This window comes from Salmo salar, chromosome ssa01 (assembly GCF_905237065.1).
Source record: "Salmo salar chromosome ssa01, Ssal_v3.1, whole genome shotgun sequence".
In the NCBI taxonomy this organism is placed as follows: Eukaryota; Metazoa; Chordata; class Actinopteri; order Salmoniformes; family Salmonidae; genus Salmo; species Salmo salar.
This window is the reverse complement of record NC_059442.1, coordinates 139,253,943-139,274,094: the sequence shown is the minus strand read 5'-3', so window position 1 is coordinate 139,274,094 and position 20,152 is coordinate 139,253,943. Positions and strand designations below refer to the sequence as shown.

The following is a 20,152-nucleotide window of genomic DNA, read 5'->3' as shown; positions in this document are numbered from 1 at the left end:
GCCTAGCCCATAGTATTCTGAGTGGCCACTTGCCAAAAGCGATAAAGTGTTTCAGCCAGAGCCTGCCTCGATATCGTTCAGCTTTTTCCCGGGCTCTGAGAGCCTATGGAAGCCGTAGGAAGTGTCACGTTATTGCACAGATCCTGAGTCTTCAATAAAAAGAGCCAAGATGAAACACTACTTCTCAGACAGGCCACTTCCTGCTTGAAATCTTCTCAGGTTTTGGCCTGCCATATGAGTTCTGTTATACTCACAGACACCATTCAAACAGTTTTAGAAACTTTAGGGTGTTTTCTATCCAAGGCCAATAATCATATGCATATTCTAGTTACTGGGCAGGAGTAGTAACCAGATTAAATTGGGTACGTTTTTTATCCGGCTGTGTCAATACTGCCCCCTAGCCCTAACAGGTTAAGCATCAGCTGTCAGAGCTGCTTACCGATCACTGTACCTGTACACAGCCAATCTGTAAATCGCACACCCAACTACCTCATCCCCATATTGTTATTTATCTTCTTGCTCTTTTGCACCCCAGTATCTCTACTTGCACATCATCATCTGCACTCTGCATATGTCACGCCTGCTCCCGCTCTTCCTCCCCCTCTCCCAGCCTGCTTGCCCAGCGCCCATGTCTTGGCCGGCTCGCCCAGGTGGTGCCCCGGGGGGGGGATACTGTCACGCCTGTTCCCGCTCTTCCTCCCCCTGGCACAAGGGCGCCAGGCTCTCCAGGATTACGCAATCAAGACACCATCAGTACGCACACCTGCCTTTCCCCGTCATGCGTATCTGCGCTCATTAGACATTAGACTCAGCTGAGCTCTACTTGTGTTATTGCCTTCCCTATAACTGTTTGTTCCTTAGCTCTGATCCCTGCTTCGGGATTGATGTTTGTCATATGTCCTTGTTTACCCGTGTGCTGACGCTGTTCCTGTCGTGTTCTATGTCTGTTACCTATTAAATGTTTACCTGCTTCTCCTGTCCGGCGTCGGCCCTTACAGCACATCTATCACTCCAGTGTTAATGCTAAATTGTAATTATTTCTCCTCTGTGGCCTATTTATTGCCTTACCTCCCTAATCCTCTACATTTGCACACACTGTACATAGTTTTTTATATTGTGTTATTGACTGTACGTTTGTTTATGTGTGACTCGTTGTTGTTGTTTTTATCGAACTGCTTTGCTTTATCTTGGCCAGGTCGCAGTTGTAATTGAGAACTTGTTCTCAGCTGGCCTACCTGGTTAAATAAAGGTGAAATAAATAAAATGTAATTAAAAAGCTGGTTGAGAGAGTGCAAAGCTGTCATCAAGGCAAAGGGTGGCGACTTTGAAGAATCTCAAATATAAAATATATTTTGTTTTGTTTAACATATTTTGAGGTTACTACATGATTCCATAAATGTTATTTCATAGTTTTGATGTCGTCACTATTATTGTAATACACTACGGGTCAAACATTCTTTATTTTTACTATTTTCTACATTGTAGAAAATTAGTGAAGACATCAAAACTATGAAAAAAAATGATTAATGAATTATTCACATACAAGGCATAAAGGTTAAGTTACAAGACAATACTAACATTAACAAAATATTAAGTATCTACAGTGAGGGAAAAAAGTATTTGATCCCCTGCTGATTTTGTACATTTGCCCACTGACAAAGAAATGATCAGTCTATAATTTTAATGGTTTATTTGAACAGTGAGAGACAGAATAACAACAAAGAAATCCTGAAAAACGCATGTCAAAAATGTTATAAATTGATTTGCATTTTAATGAGGGAAATAAGCATTTGACCCCCTCTCAATCAGAAAGATTTCCGGCTCCCAGGTGTCTTTTATACAGCTAACGAGCTGAGATTACGAGCACACACTTAAAGGGAGTGCTCCTAATCTCAGCTTGTTACCTGTATAAAAGACACATGTCCACAGAAGCAATCAATCAATCAGATTCCAAACTCTCCACCATGGCCATGACCAAAGAGCTCTCCAAGGATGTCAGGGACAAGATTGTAGTCCTACACAAGGCTGGAATGGGCTACAAGACCATCGCCAAGCAGCTTGGTGAGAAGGTGACAACAGTTGGTGCGATTATTTGCAAATGGCAGAAACACAAAATAACTGTCAATCTCCATTGGCCTGAGGCTCCATGCAAGATCTCACCTCGTGGAGTTGCAATGATCATGAGAACAGTGAGGAATCAGCCCAGAACTACACGGGAGGATCTTGTCAATGATCTCAAGGCAGCTGGGACCATAGTCACCAAGAAAACAATTGGTAACACACTACGCCGTGAAGGACTGAAATCCTGCAGTGCCCGCAAGGTCCCCCTGCTCAAGAAAGCACATATACATGCCCGTCTGAAGTTTGCCAGTGAACATCTGAATGATTCAGAGGACAACTGGGTGAAAGTGTTGTGGTCAGATGAGACCAAAATGGAGCTCTTTGGCATCAACTCAACTCGCCGTGTTTGGAGGAGGAGGAATGCTGCCTATGACCCCAAGAACACCATCCCCACCGTCAAACATGGAGGTGGAAACATTATGCTTTGGGGGTGTTTTTCTGCTAAGGGGACAGGACAACTTCACCGCATCAAAAGGACAATGGACGGGGCCATGTACCGTCAAATCTTGGGTGAGAACCTCCTTCCCTCAGCCAGGGCATTGAAAATGGGTCGTGGATGGGTATTCCAGCATGACAATGACCCAAAACACATGGTCAAGGCAACAAAGGAGTGGCTCAAGAAGAAGCACTTTAAGGTCCTGGAGTGGCCTAGCCAGTCTCCAGACCTTAATCCCATTGAAAATCTGTGGAGGGAGCTGAAGGTTCGAGTTGCCAAACGTCAGCCTCGAAACCTTAATGACTTGGAGAAGATCTGCAAAGAGGAGTGGGACAAAATCCCTCCTGAGATGTGTGCAAACCTGGTGGCCAACTACAAGAAACGTCTGACCTCTGTGATTGCCAACAAGGGTGTTGCCACCAAAGGGACAATGTCATGTTTTGTCATGTTTTGCAGAGGGGTCAAATACTTATTTCCCTCATTAAAATGCAAATCATTTTATAAAATTTTTGACATGCGTTTTTCTGGACTTTTTTGTTGTTATTCTGTCACTTTTCAAATAAACCTACCATTAAAATTATAGACTGATAATTTCTTTGTCAGTGGGCAAACATACAAAATCAGCAGGGGATCAAATACTTTTTTCCCTCACTGTAAATGAATCAATTATACAATCATACAACTAATTTCAAATTATTTTTAGCAATCTAACTAGAATACATAACAACATAAAGGTAATAATTTATTTGAATGGTAAATCTCTGTTGATAAACTGGGTAAATCAAGATGTAGCCTAGGCCTATCCACAATAAAGGTGAATTCATATTCAATATGAGTGTGGGCATACATTGAGTTATTGAGCTTATTTTGGATGATTTCATGTGGCTACAGATGACAAACAATCTGGGACTCATTTGGGACTTATTTTATTATAGTGATCAATAACATTTGCATAAAAGTAGCAATCTCTTCTTTTATAAAATTGTGTGCTGTCTCTTTAAACATAGTAATGACGTCATTCATGACGAGGCACACGCCCATTTGTGGTGCACGACTCCAGGATTGTTGCTTGACTCCCAAAACACACCGAAACGGATACGCACACACGTACACAACATGCAAAGTCCTACTAGGAAGACAACATTTGCATTCTAGAAGACTGACATGAGCATGATGCTGCCCATTTGCTCATCAACTTAGCCTATAAAAGGCCTATTTGGTTTGAATGTGGAAGGTGATAGGAACTAGAATATTTGAGTAAGATTTCTGTGATGGTATGATGCAGCGCACTTTACTCTTTGCCATGTTATAGCCCTATTCTGATGGGTATCACTAGAGACATTGGTTATGTAATTCTTTTAAGATTATTCTATTGATTTTTAAAGCAATCCACGATTGTGCACCCCAATACATGTCAGAAATGCTTTTAAATGATGTACCCAGTAGGTCCCTTAGGTCCTCGAACACTGGCCTTTTAACTATCCCAAAGCCAAGGACCAAGAGGCATGGAGAGGCAGCCTTTAGATATTATACCCTCAGCCTCTGTAATTGCCTGTAAGAGAACCTGAGGGTGACTGACACCGTGGACATATTTAACTTCACTAGGGTAGGGGGCAGCATTTGGAATTTTGGATGAAAAGCGTTCCCAAATTAAAATGCCTGCTACTCAGGCCCAGAAGCTAGGATATGCATATAATTGGTAGATTTGGATAGAAAACACTCTGAAGTTTCCAAAACGGTTAAAACAATGTCTGTGAGTATAACAGAACTGATATGGTAGGCAAAAACCTGAGGAAAATCCATCCAGGAAGTACTATTATTTTGAAAGGCTGTTTTTCCATTGAAAGCCTATCCACCATACAAAGACTTAGGACCCAGTTCACAATCTCTATGGATTCTTCTACATGTGGCAAGTCTTTAGGCATTGTTTCAGGCTTTTACTCTGAAAAATGAAGGAGATACAGCACTTTCAATGAGTGGACAGTGGAAATTTCCAGACATGAGTCCAGCACGTGATCGGGAGCGCGCCTTTCTTGTTTCTCCTTTTCTATTGACGAAGCTTTGGTCCCGTTGAAATATTATTGATTATTTATGACAAAAACAACCTGAAGATTGATTTTAACCTGATATGGATAGGGGGCAGTATTTTCACGGATGGATGAAAAAACGTACCCGATTTAAACTGGTTACTACTCTTGCCCAGAAACGAGAATATGCATTTTATTAGTAGATTTGGATAGAAAACACTCTGAAGTTTCTAAAACTGTTTGAATGGTGTCTGTGAGTATAACAGAACTCATATGGCAGGCAGAAACCTGAGAAAAATTCAACGAGGAAGTGTAGGATCTGAGAAATGTAGTTCTTCTTTCTAGTCCCTTTCGAAACTACAGTTTCTGTGCTGTCACGTTGCTCTTTCTAAGGCTTCCATTGGCTGTCTAAAGCCTTCAGAAAGTGTTTTGCGCATTCCCCTGTCACTGGGCAGAGTATAGTAGCTCAGTTTCTGAGTGGACTGCCTGGGGACAAAGAGATTGGATATGCGCGTTACCGCGAGCACGCTGTTTTTTTTTCCTCCTTGAATGAATACACTATTGTCCAGTTGGAATATTATCGCAATTTTACGTAAAAAATACCACAAAAATTTATTTTAAACAGCGTTTGACATGCTTCTAAGTACGGTAATGGAACATTTTGACATTTTGTGTCTCGAAATGCGCTCGCACGTTACCCTTTGGATAGTGACCTGAGCGCACGAACAAAACGGAGGTATTTGGACATAACTATGGATTATTTTGAACAAAAACAACATTTCTTATGGAAGTAGCAGTCCTGGGAGTGCATTCTGACGAAGATCAGCAAAGGTAATACAATATTTCTAATACTAATTCTGAGTTTAGTTTGCCCCGAACTTGGCGGGTGTCTGAATAGCTCGTGATGGCGAGCTATGTACTCAGAATATTGAAAAATGTGCTTTCGCCGAAAAGCTATTTTAAAATCTGACACAGCGATTGCATGAAGGAGTTCTGTATCTATAATTCTTAAAATAATTGTTATGTATTTTGTCAACGTTTATGGTGAGTATTTTTGTAAATTCACCAGAAGTTTTCGGTGGGAATACATTTTCTGAACATCACGCGGCAATGTTTTTGGATATAAATATGAACTTGATTGAACAAAACATACATGTATTGTATAACATAATGTCCTAGGAGTGTCATCTGATGAAGTTCATCAAAGGTTAGTGCTTCATTTAGCTGTGTTTTGGGTTTTATTGACATATATACTTGCTTGGAAAATGGCTGTGTGATTATTTTTGTCTATGTACTCTCCGAACATAATCTAATGTTTTGCTTTCGCTGTAAAGCCTTTTTGAAATCGGACAACATGGTTGGATTCAGGAGATGTTTATCTTTCAAATGGTGTAAAATAGTCGTATGTTTGAAAAATGTAAATTATTGGATTTTTTTGGTTTTTGTATTTCGCTCCATGCGATCCCATTGGCTGTTGGCTAGGGGTTCCCTGTTCCGCCAGCGGAACGCCTAGATGTAAGAGGTTTTAAACATCGTTTTACATGTTTCTACGAACCTTTATTGTACTTTTTTGACTTTTCGTCTGGATGTTGAGAGTGAGCTTTGTGCCTTTGGATTACTGAACTAAACACACCAACAAAACTGAGGTTTTTGGACATAAAGAGGGACATTATCGAACAAAACGAACATTTATTGTGTAACGTGGAGTTCTGGGAGTGCCACCAGATGAAGATCATCAAAGGTAAGCGATTAATTTTATCGCTATTTCTGACTTTTGTGAGTCCTCTCCTTGGCTGGAAAATGTCTGTATGGTGTTTTGTGGCTAGGCGCTGTCCTAACATAATCGTATGGTTTGCTTTCGCCGTAAAGCCTTTTTGAAATCTGACACAGCGGTTGGATTAACAATTAGTTTATCTTTAAGCTGGTGTATAACATTTGTATCTTTTATGTATGTTTATTATGAGAATTTCTGTTTTGTTGAGTTTCACGCTCTGCAATTTCACCGGCTGTTGTTTGAGACAGTGTTTTACTGAACAAAATGCGCTAACAAAACGGAGGTTTTTGATATAAAGAGGGACTTGATCGAAAAAAACGAACATTTATTGAGTAAATGGGAGTCTTGTGAGTGCAAACATATGAAGATCATCAAAGATAAGTGATACATTTTATCGCTATTTCTGACTTTTGTTACTCCTCTTCTTGGCTGCTAACTGTTTGTAATGATTTGTCTGCTGGATGCTTTTCTCAGATAATCGCATGGTATGCTTTCCCGGTAAAGCCTTTTTGAAATCTGACACCGTGGTTGGATTAACAAGAAGTTTATCTTTAAACCCATGTATAACACTTGTATGTTTCATGAATTTTTATAATGAGTATTTCTGTTTTTGAATTTGGCACTCTGCAATTTCACTGGATGTTGGCCAGGTGGGACGCTTGCGTCCCGCACGCTCTAGTGAGGTTAAAAGAGATCTTAGAACACATATTTTTAGCTTTGCTTTTCCTTTTTAGTCATTCTGTTTAGTCATTCCGTCATTCCATTTTGTCATTCTTTAGTTTTTTATCTTGTGTTTCTTGTGTAGTAAATATTTCAGCTTTTAGTTTCATAGTTTTATTTTTTCCCTGTGAAGGACATTGCTTTGCATTCCATGACTGAAATGTGAATTATAAATAAAGCTTGATTTGATCATTATCCAAGCATGTGCGTTATTCCAGAGCACGATTCACACAGGATTCGTTTTTCTAAATTGCCCCCAGTAATTCCACATTTTTTCACATTAAAGTAACTCTTATGACGGAAGCCTGGAGGTTTTTATTCTAATCATGAAGATATTTCAACATTATGTCTAGACGATAATAAGCTACACTGATAGTGGTGTAAAGGTGTCCCCATAACATTTAAATTGATTCAGTGAGATCAGGTTAGTTACAACTTGGGTTGGAGCAAAAACCTACAGGAAGGTAGCTCTCCAGTAACATGGTTGGAGAGCCCTGACCTAGGTCATCAACAGCCCACCAGGGTTTCATTAAATAAACTATAGGCACAATACTTTTTATTGCACATCTAGGCCTAATTAAACTGATGCATTTGGCGATGTTCAACTCCAATTCACTGGCACTATGAAGAAAAGCTTAGTCATACTCGTTGATAGCCTTATACATACTTTTATATAATTTCTGTGAAATTACGAGGCATTGTAAGACAAAACATTGAAAGATTACCAAGATATAGCCTATGCGCATTAATCCGACTGTATGTCTGCCTGCCCCGATCCCCTCTCTCCCTCACTGGCTCAACTGCTATTTCTCTTCGCTATGAAAAACGCTAGTGTGTGTTTGGTTTTCAGTCTGTTCTGTGTAGAATAGCTCAGCCTACTAATTGACACATTAAACGCCAAGATATTGCGAGATACAGCATTGCGATAGCCTATACATCTTTTGATTACCGTTGCACAGTTCTGAAATCCTGCTATGCCCTATGACAAACCATCAAACAGGCAAAGTGTCAGTACAGGGCTAAGATTGAATCGTACTACACCGGCTCCGACGCTCGTCTTATGTGGCAGGGCTTGCAAACTATTACAGACTACAAAGGGAAGCACAGCCGCAAGCTGCCCAGCGACACGAGCCTACCAGACGAGCTAAATCACTTCTATGCTCGCTTCGAGGCAAGCAACACTGAGGCATGCATGAGAGCATCGGCTGTTCCGGGCGACTATGTGATCACGCTCTCCATAGCCGACTTGAGTAAGTAAGACCTTTAAACAGGTCAACATTCACAAGGCTGCGGGGCCAGACAGATTACCAGGATGTGTGCTCCGGGCATGTGCTGACCAACTGGCAGGTGTCTTTACTGACATTTTCAACATGTCCCTGATTGAGTCTGTAATACCAACATGTTTCAAGCAGACCACCATAGTCCCTGTGCCCAAGAACACAAAGGCATCCTGCCAAAATGACTACAGACCCGTAGCACTCACGTCCGTGGCCATGAAGTGCTTTGAAAGGCTGGTAATGGCTCAAATCAACACCATTATCCCAGAAACCCTAGACCCACTCCAATTTGCATACTGCACCAACAGATCCACAAATTATGCAATCTCCATTGCACTCCACACTGCCCTTTCACACCTGGACAAAAGGAACACCTATGTGAGAATGCTATTCATTGACTACAGCTCAGTGTTTAACACCATAACACTCAAAGCTCATCACTAAGCTAAGGACCCTGGGACTAAACACCTCCCTCTGCAACTGGATCCTGGACTTCCTGACGGGCCACCCCCAGGTGGTAAGGTAGGTAACAACACATCTGCCACGCTGATCCTCAACACGGGGCCCCTCAGGGGTGCGTCCTCAGTCCCCTCCTGTACTCCCTGTTCACTCTTGACTGCACGGCCAGGCAAGACTCCAACACCATCAGTACGTTTGCTGATGACACAACAGTGGTTGGCCTGATCACCAACAACAACGACACAGCCTATAGGGAGGAGGTCAGAGACCTGGCAGTGTGGTGCCAGGACAACAACCTCTCCCTCAACGTGATCAAAACAAAGGAAATGATTGTGGACTACAGGAAAAGGAGGACCGAGCACGCCCCCATTCTCATCGAGGGGGCTGTAGTGGAGCAGGTTGAGAGCAAGGCACTACAGAGGGTAGTGCGTACGGCCCAGTACATCACTGGGGCCAAGCTTCTGCCATCCAGGACCTCTATACCAGGAGGTGTCAGAGGAAGGCCCTAAAAATTGTCAAAGACTCCAGCCACCCTAGTCATAGACTGTTCTCTCTGCTACCGCACGGCAAGCGGTACCGGAGCGCCAAGTCTAGGTCCAAGAGGCTTCTAAACAGCTTCTACCCCCAAGCCATAAGACTCCTGAACAGCTAATAAAATGGCTACCCAGACTCTTTGCAGTGCCCCCCCCCCCCACGCCGCTGCTACTCTCTGTTATTATCTATGCATAGTCACTTTAATAACTCTACCTACATGTACATATTACCTCAATTACCACGACACCGGTGCCCCCGTACATTGACTCTGTACCGGTACCCCCTGTATACAGCCCCACTATTTACTGCTGCTCTTTAATTATTTGTTATTCTTTTCTCTTACTTTTTTTTGTACTTTCTTAAAACTGCATTGTTGGTTAAGGGCTTGTAAGTAAGCATTTCACTGTGAGGTCTACTACACCTGTTGTATTTGGCGCATGTGACAAATAACATTTTATTTTATTTGTAGTGAATTGATGTAAGCTAGCAAGGAAAGTTACACTACAAAATTGGAAGCTACTGGTATCTTCTTGCTCTAGCCTGTGTTGACATTGTTTTGTGAACAGTAACTACGTTTGAACATTTCTACATGCCATGTTGCGTTATTCAAGTGTGTTAAATTCTGTGCAGCATGAGTGGGGAGCAGTGGGATGAGCTATAGAAGAACAGCTCATTGTAATGACTGGAATGGAATCTATGGAACGGAGTCAAATATGTGGTTTCCATATGTTTAATGTGTTTGATACAGTTCCATTTATTCCATTCAAGCCATTACAATGAGCCTGTCCTCCGATAGCTCCTCCCACCAGCCTCCTCTGGTGGGGAGCTAACATGTTTGCAGCCCAGACTCACAGTGCTCTAGCAATGAGTAAGTGGAGCAGGCAAGAGGCATGAACAGTGCGGTCACGCTATTAGGGGACATCGGCTGCGCTGATAAACAGACTTTATGACGTGAGACACATTTGACAGAAGTACCTAAAATAACAACAATTCTAGTACCGAACCATTTTTCATGTTCAAGTATCAAATACGTTTCAGAACACCATGCAACACAGAGAGTGTATCTCACCACGGCAGGTCAGGAACAAAGAGCAAGAGACAATTAATCTAAGTCTCTTTAATAACATCTGAGTTGTTTGGATTTTAAATCTGAGTTGTTGACCAATCACATTACCGTTGAATTAACCTCCAATTAGATATGCAACCAACAGAATGTAAAGTCAACAGCACCTACTGCTTCACAGAGGTGTGACAGAATGGGGGATTTGGAGAGCAACACAGAGAAAGAGACAATAAAACCTTTAGCATGGAGTTGATAAGAGTCACTTCGGGGGCCACCCTACTGGAGAAGTAATCAAAAGCATACGATCATATTCAGAGGTACTCTCTATAACTCTAAAAGTGGCCCCTACACAAACACAACAACAGGCACCCACACACACAAGCCCCCGAACACACCAAGTTTGTCATAAATCAAAGAGAAATTACAGCGCTTTACCACATGAATCCAGAGAAAGCAGTATGACGCCTGAATCATCAGAAAGGTTCCACTTTATAGACCTAGTCCATGAGACGCATTGCAACAAGCTTCAATTAAAACCTATGACACTCATCACAGCTTCAAAGCATCGACTGTTCAATAATAATTTCCTGTCTTTTAAATGTTTAGCTGACAACTCTTTATGCATACTGCTTTTGATCAAAGCAGCACACCAACAGAGCATACTAAATACTTTATGAATTTGCATAGTGGGAAATGCAGAATAGGTACCAAACTACCAACCCAGTACGACTCTCTCTGGGATTTGGGGAAAATACAAAAAACACAGTCAAACAAGCACTTTGCCTGAGTTTTTTTTTTTTTAAGGGACAGGTACAAGTCCCCCTTCAACACTTCTGATTGTGCAGACATTTGGCTGAGCAAGGGCAGACTGGCCAGAGATAAGAGCTGCACAATGCCATGCCTTATCTGTCCATAGTGTGCAGGCGCCCGCTGCTGGCATTGGCACAAGGAGATCGCCATTTTGATGAAGAGTTTATATCAGCGTCCGCTACTAATGAGCCATTCAAGGCTCACACCACAGCCACTAGACCAGTCCAACCTGGGGGACCCAGGAGCACAGTAGCCAGTAGGTTACTGTAAATGTACAGTAAAATACTGGCAGCACAAAAGCCAGTAAATTACTGTAGATTTACTTGCCTTTACTGAAACACAAATTGACAGCATATTGCTGTAACACCTGACTACAGTAACATTCTGTATTTCTAAAATGTACAGTACATTACTGGAAGCACAATGGTTAGTAAAGTGTTGCAGATTCACAGTGCAGCCAGCTAGTGCCAACGATGGGCAGTATTTCTGTTACATGTATTTGATTTCAATAGTTTCAATACCTATTTTGTAATTTATATTTCACTAGCCTGAAGTACAATTTATGTTTTTTGTAACAGATTAATTAGCTTTTTTTATTTTCGAATACAAAAATAAACTTGCAAGTAGCCCGCTTAACTACAACAATATTCTCGGTAACGGTAACATAAACTTTTTACTTGCTATGACTGTGGTATGTTCTTGTTTATCTACCTTACTTTAATGCACTCATTTTAAGTCGCTCTGGAGAAGAGCGTCTGCTAAATGACCAAAATGTACATTTAAAATGAACACTACACACAGATCTTATTAGAATAATACCCACCAGTGTGCTTTGCAAGTTCATTTTAACATTAACATTTTGGTCATTTAGCAGACGCTCTTGTCCAGAGCGACGTACAGTCATTGCATTAAACTAAGGTTGATTTAAAAAAACACATATCACAGTCATAGCAATTAAACCATTTCTGTAACCGTTACGGAGAATGTTGTTGTAGTTAAACATTGGTTTTCAATATATTTTGTCATTGTAACAAGATACCTTTTGATGCTACTATAGTGCTGAGTTTGTTACTGTAATATTCACAGTAACTTGCCACCAGCTTCCTGTACGTTACTGTAATATCAGAGTAACGATACAGTAAAATACTGTAAAATTAGCCTACTAGACTGTAAGAAAGTAAATGCTACTGTAATTACATGGGATTAATGCAAGCAGGTTTGCTGTTAGGTATTTGTATATTACAGCATATTTACTAATATTTGGTGTTTTATATCACTTGTCTTCTAGAGGTCTAAACAAAGGCTTCCAAACTGGCTGTGATTACAAGGCAAAACAGAAAAAAGTAATTGAACCTCTAAGAAGGCACGACTCAAAATATGTTAATGAGCCAGAGACTCCTTCCCTGAGCACAACATTTTTCCAAAATGCACCATAATTCACAATATGCTGCTGTAAATACACAGCCAAACTGGTAACACAGTACTTTTGTGTAACATTTTATTGTAAAATTACAGCAATCGCTGTAATTTCACAGCAGTGTAGCGGAATTCCATTGAGGCCTCATTGCTCTTTACAGTACCATACTGTAATATAGAATTACAGTAGCTAACTGTAAATGTTTTGCTGTAAATTTACAGCAATTTGTTAGTGATATGCACCATATAAATGATTTGCACTGACTAACCGCACATCCAACCCTTACACACACACACACACACTCACACACACAGGGCTACTGTTCTATTATATACTATTGATTCCAGTACCCATTTTATATTTGTAAATACAATGTAAATACAGTCCATGACCTCTTCTATTACTTCTACTACTTGTTATTTTTTACTCAACTCTTTTCATTGTTTTTATTGATTATTGATTAATGTACTGCATTGTTGAGGGAGCTAGCACATAAGCATTTGCTGCACCTTTTTGTACCTGCTGTTAACTGTGTATGTGATGAATACATTTGACGTGATTGGAAGCATCCCCTTGCAGATGAGAAACAAACTATTGTAAATGTTAGCCGCAAAATATGTTTCCTAGATATTAAATATTAAATAGGTTTAAGTTAAATGGTTTCCCAGATGAAAGTGTGCCTACATCAACATTAGGTTATGCATAGCCTATATTAGAGTGAGCTAGATGTGTTTTACAGTGCTTTGAAATGCTGTATGTCTTGTCACATGAGGGGAGTGCCTTGTTAACAACTTACTTCAAGAACAACATAACTTGCGAGCTGGAAAGAATCCTTTGGCTCTCTAATAGTTTTACATGACACTGCTGCCATTATTTACTCCAGAGATTACTTCATAATCTACAAACAGGAAAAGTTATCCAGCTGCAAACATTATCATAACCCATCAAACGCTTTCTCTTCCTTCCAGGGATGACGGAGAGAGAGAGCGAGAGCGAGAAAGAAGAGAAGAGCAAAATACTGTAGCATAGCTAGTCCCACTCAGCGCTGCTAGAGTCAAAGAGAAGAAAAGAGAGGCAGTCAGAAATGAATTGCTAATTGCGACAGTGAGATAGAAATCGGTCTGGAGTCGCGTCACTACGTCTCCCTGGCCCTGCCACCCAGTCTGGCTGCAGTCTGCAGGGCTGGCCCTACTGCAGTGTGGGGAAGTGAGCTATTTAGACTCCCAGCGCCATTTTTAACAGAGGTAGCCGGGGCTTTCTTTCGGTTCGTAATTTCCCTCTATAAGGCCCTACTAAGGAGCTGTCTGTCATCTCTTTCTATCCATCTCTCCCTGTTTTCTCTCTATCTCTGCATCTTGCAATATTGTATTTCTATCTCTCGCACTCTTTAGTCCCCTCCCTCTTTCTGTATCTCCCTCTCCTTTGCATCATCTCTTATCTCAGTCTCTCCATCTCTCTGCCTCATCCCTCAATGCATCCTCTATCTCTCTCCTTCCCTCTCCTTTCATCCCCCTCTCTTTCACTGCACCCCTTTCCCGATTCGCCCCCACTGTGCCACTGATATGCTCTTGGAGAGTTACATAACCCCCTCTCACCACCACCACCACCACCACCATCATCTGCACCCCTCCCCACCCCTCAGCCTCCAGCATGGCTTCCTGAGGATGTGGGTCCCAGTGGCTCCCCTGCCTGCTGTTCTGCTACTCGCCCTCCCTCCCTTCCATCTCCCTCCATATGTCTGCTTCCCCCAAGGTCCCCTTCAGGCTCCCCTCCCTTTCAGGCGGTTGACTAATCGCTTTTGTACTTTTCCTTCAGTCTGTGGAGAGGGACCCGGCTAGGAGGAAGTGCAGTGAGAAGCCTAGAGTCGACAACCGTCACGTCAGGCTCCCACAGCGAACTAATTGCAGCTGGGAGCCGATATAGTCACTACAGCCCCCCTGGAAGAAGGAAGGAGGAACTGTGGCAGGCTCCTATGGAGAACTACAGCAGAAGGGGACAATAATCAATACATTGCCGCTTTAGGGGAAGAAAAATTAAGAGTCTCCTATGGAGCTACTGCAAAGAAGAAGGCAGGAGTCAACATAGCCCCCCATTGGAAATGACTGGCCTGCAATGAGGCCTACAGTCGACACAGCCCCCCGTTGGGACACCCCCAGAGAGGGACTGTAAAGCTGACAGCCCCCATGGAACTACAGAACAGAAGTCTGGAGCCCAACTACCGTCTCGACTGGAGTGCAAATGGAGGCCCTCAACAGGGATTTAAACCAGTGAGACCAAGACAGGACACAGATCCCCAACCAGGATCCACTGCAGAGGGCTACACTGTCAACAGACATTACCTCCGCAACCTCAGCCTCTCACAAGTGATTGGAGTCAGCAAAATGCTGTGTTCAGCAGAATTACTACATAGTATTCCCATGTTGAAGTCTTGAAGGGGCTCATAAAATACTCCAATAAATGTTTTGGCATGAATAAAGTTTTTTTTTTTGTTTATGTCTTGGTTATGTTTTTGGCTGCTTTCTTTTTTCTTCGAGAGCCAAATACATCAAATGTACATACTAAGTACAAAGTACCACTTGAGCACAGGGAGGATATAAGTGTATGAACATGAGGGTTCTTCTGGAATGGCCTGTACCACATCTGCTTTATCTGACTACATAACCAACTGATAATAAGCAGCACCCAAAGGATCCACCACAACTGTTAGCAGCCTAAGCATAATACAAGACCTGTCAGAGCATTACTGAACATTGCAGATACTTTTCCATTCCCATTCCCTACATGACACTCCAGCTAGCTGCCAACTAGCAACTATAGCCATTTATCATACCTAAAAATATACATGCAACGCAAACAAAAATGTCTACCCTGCCTATAGCATATACCAGCACAATAATAAACTGATGCACACATGTATCATTTAGTCCTTATCCTTTACAAGTTTAAAATAAATGAGGCTTTAGGAATTATTGTCAGTCAGGCCCAAAATGAAACAAAATCTCTGTACCTAAACGATATCCTGTTATACAGACTCATCCAATCAACTTGAAATCCTAATGGTTCACAGAGAGAAACTAAAGCTCTGGGTTGGTTTTTTAAAAAGAGTTTAAAATAACAAAGTCTTGACAGGTCAAATTGAAGATTAATGGCTTTTTTCTTTTTTCATTGCTTACTCTGAAGGAAAGACCCTCTAGGCTTCAATTCAATATCAGTCTCCAAGTCAAGTCTAGCACACTAGCTGTCACCCAAGCACCTTTTCACTAACACAACCATTTAAAAGAGATGGAAGTTGGAGGTTCAACCAAACATTGGTCTTACCTGAAGTGGCGATGACAAGGCACAGTAGAAGTAGAGGTAAAAGCGACATGTTGCTGCTCTCCATCTCAAAGTCAGATATCTGCGGGAGTCTCAAAGAAGCACTGGCCGGTGTCTAGGTGCTTGGGCAGTGAGAGCAGTGTCCAATGGCAGCACGGCTGTGACTGTGGTGACAGTGGTTCCGCTCCAGAGGGGTGACCACACAAATCCAGCCTTGATAGGTCAAAGGTTAGCTAAGAGAAAAGAGGCAGGGCGTCAGTAGGAGATAACCGACTGCCAAGCAGTCATAGGGAGAATCTCAATTGCATACTCCTCGCGTCCTTTCTCCACTCTCCTCCCGCCTCCTTCTCAAAACCCATTGGATGAAAAAGCCAGAGGTCCCTCCCCTCTGACCTTCTCCTCCAATGGGTTTTGAGAAAGAGGCGAGAGGAGAGAGGATGCGAGGAGTATGCAATTGAGATTCTACCATAGATGAGGTGATTCAAATAATACTGACACGGTACAACCAATAAGAAATAGTGTATATCTCTGATATAACTGATGTTGAACATTTATATCATCACATCACAGTGGAATATAACTGATGTTGAACATGTATATTACCACATCACAGTAGAATTAATATAATTTCAATGCACATACTTTATCTTTGCCATAATTAAAAAATACAAATTAATCAATGTGATACTCTTTCTCTACAGTCAATGCTGGCAAGCTTTACAAATCCCCTCAAGGAACCTTTGCCATTGAAAATGAAATGGTGAGACGGTGTTGCCAAGATTAACTGCATCACTTTATCTTTTATCTATTTTTCTGTCTTTTATCTAGGACAGTGCTATGCTATGTGAGCTTATTATAGGATTTAATTTTCTCTCCTGAGGGCCTGTTCCTAAACGGGAAGGATGAGATGCAGCACGCTGATTAACATCTTAAAAAGTGATGATTAACAAGGCCATTTCTAATAAATGTAATGCTCTCTACTGTGCTGTTCTCTACTCAGCTACCCCCCATTTTCTAGTAAAGTGCTTGATTACAACTGTCGCTATGATACCTAATCAAGATTCAAAATATGATAATCATTCAATTCTTGACAAATATGACCAACGTGCAACAAGCAGTGGGTGGTTTATCATTTTAAGGGTATGGAATAACTATAGAATACATCACCATGTGGATACAGAGAATCCTGAGGGGAGAGACTGCTCTATTTATAAGGATGTAGCACGAAATGAGTTGACATAACTTTTACTTTTACCGTTTCACACAACAAAAAGTATTGTTCCTCCACTATTATGTGTTGCCATTTGAAGTAAAACACAGGGAATGTATTGTGTTAACAATGCATGCTAGAATAAGCTTGTACAATATCAAGCATGGAACTTCTTGGTTATTAATCATGTAAAAACATTGTAATGATAAGTTACAAACGTATTAAGTTTATACTTCCAATGGGACTATCTGTTCTTGCACAGCCCAGTTTTATTCACATTAGGGCGCAGAGCTCTATGGGTAATCCAGTTGTCAGTAACTGCTGGCCCAGTCTGTCAGGAAATGGTACGGCGTCGCTTTCTTTAAATAATATTACAATGCTGAGATCTGATCAACGAGACTGCTCTCTTGCTATTCATATACTGCGAGGGGAAAATACTTTAAACTGTTTATATGCAACCAAAGCAAAACAAATGTAACTGTGGATACTTCCTTAACCAGGCAGACCCGAATTATTGATGCCTAATAACGCTGACATTGTGTTGAACATAAGACCCATAGTGGTCCATACATTTTTTAAAATAAACAAATCACTATAACTATAGAAAATGGTCATTAGAAAGTAGTTGAATATTTCAGGCAAGCTGAAGAGAGGCTATTAAAGTGAAACAAAATAAAAACCGTTACTTTTTAATTTGAGTGATATAAATAGGATGAGTAAGTGAAACGCATCGTTAATATTTGGTTGCATATACAGCTACAGGCTAATATACGTTTTTCCTGACAATAGCTCACAGTTGACAACTTTGTAATACTTGTTAACAGGTTATTTTACGTAATTGTCACCTACCATTGGCTTTAAATAAACAACACAACAAGGGAATACATTGTATCAGTGACAACAACTACAGCTGACAACAAATCATTGATACAACTCACATATCAATGGAGAACGGCCGGGTATAGGCTAATCCACGAGCGCGTGAGAAGCGGTCAGTCATGTATACTTTCAGAAACGTTCTAGTGTGGCCAGGCGGCGGCCACAGATTTACTTTAGGACCACTCCCACTGATCAGAGCCTCGCGTCCTGCTGCTAATGTGCTTCACTCACGTCAATGCCCGGACTTCTGGTCAGCACAGTGCATTGTGAAAGACAACCCAGGTATTTCTTTGATATTTTGCAACTCAGGTCAATCGACAGCAGTCATCTATGGTCGACAGGTATCAACCCAATGAATGAAAATAAAGTCTAAAAAAGACAAGTATGAATGAGTTTGTTCTTTCCATAATCCATTCAGCATTATTACATCGTAATATCATTGTAGAAACCCACAATGTTACGTAGCCATTTATCATAAGTAAAGGGCTTGAGTCTTTATAATCTTAGATGGAATGATGATGATGATGATGATCCCTGGGTTTTGGAAGAATCACAACCAACTGGGTATCACACCGCCCTCTTGAGGACAATATTGCTACAACAATCCTTATTTGTCCCTCTATTGTGGTGTTGTAACTTGTGTATTCTCTCTCAATCCTCGAGACTGTTTTGTTTATAACACATTTAGATCTTGTAACCAAAGATGTAGTTTCAGAGTTAAAATAAGACATTCTAATGTATAAACATATTACTAATATAGAATATTGTGATGTTGTGATGATGATATCCGGCAATTGTCCTCTTGTCAAATCTCTTATTTGATAGACGAATTAATAAGTTGTATATTTGGGAACAGAGAAACAGAGAGGGCATAACAGGTGACTGCAGTGAAGGATAAATTACACATTCATAATTTCATACTGTAACAATGGCTGCAGACTTCATGGAGACACACGACAGGCTTTTCATTTAAAATAACATATCACAGTACAAGACTATCATTGTGTTTGAGCTTTGAATATATATATTTTTTCCGTATTTTTTCCGTAGTCAAGAGTAGGCTACAATGTTTATAACCCTGTGCCGTATATGGAGTTAGGGCAGATATTTGAATGTTGTTGTTGCTAAGAACAGAACAGGAATAAGGATTTAAATATATATGGTATTACATTGCCTACTGTTGGCCTACAAGCAGATTAACATGTTTGTAAAAGTGTTGGAAGAAACCTTTTCAAATAGATTGTGGATATTTTTTATGAAAATCTACAAGAATAGAGGCAGTTTGTGTTTGTTTGGAATATATAATTATTGCTCAATGTGTTCTGTAGCCTATACATGTGCAATAGTACCAGTCCTGTGAAAGAACTTGACTATAGGATTTGGTGTATGCTATGAAGCCTACAAAAACACTTGACTCATGGCCCCAGACTCATGTCCTGTATTAGGAAAATGTATACAATTTCAGCTTGTTGACCCCAGACTTAGGGGGGAGATACCTTAGATAACATTCTTTCCTCCAGGACTCCAGGGAAGAACAAACACAGGCCACTTGTAAGTATCACATAACTCACATCCTGTTCAGTAAAACATGCACAAACTCTCAGCTTGTTGTAGACACCCCTCTACATGTAAGTAGACACAGGAGGAGGACTACAGTACATTGGCCATTCATCAAAGACAGCTAGGTAGATAAACACCCGCATGCCTAGCATAGCAGCGTCCCAGACGATCCAGACAGACTGCACGTACACCTCGGCGTCAAGGTGCGTCTCCTCTATGAGCTTGTGGGGGGGAGAATAACAGGAAACAATCCGGCGCTCTGTCGTCATCCTCTGCTATCGCAAGTTTTGCGGGTTGACGCAGGTTTTCAGCGCGGTGCCAATGGTTTCCATGTCGCCAGTCAGCAGCACGTCATTCGGAGGGGGAAATTTGTGGAAGTGTCCATGCGCCAGCTCACAGGTTTCCTTATGGATGCTGGGGCAAGGCCTTGTGTTAGCAAATAGCTTTGGCGCATGATGTGGGAGAACGGCAAGACGGGATCTGGAGGTCATACCGTGCATTTGTTAGATCGTGTTGGCCTAAGGTTGTAGGTGTACATGTTGGCCTATCA

At 41.3% G+C, this 20,152-nt stretch overlaps 1 protein-coding gene across 1 annotated transcript in view; it reads right to left on the bottom strand.

Moving 5' to 3' along the window:
* The window catches only part of LOC106565750 (endoglin), a 67,562-nt gene extending 49,324 nt beyond the window's left edge, over window positions 1-18,238 (bottom strand). Inside the window, exons 1-2 of the mRNA XM_014133218.2 lie at window positions 18,102-18,238; window positions 15,957-16,186 (exon numbers count right to left, since the gene is read on the bottom strand). Coding sequence (XP_013988693.1) covers window positions 15,957-16,020 — 64 coding nt within the window. The 5' untranslated portion in view covers window positions 16,021-16,186; window positions 18,102-18,238. The remainder of the gene's footprint in view (window positions 1-15,956; window positions 16,187-18,101) is intronic.
* Between the last annotated feature and the right edge of the window lie 1,914 nt (window positions 18,239-20,152).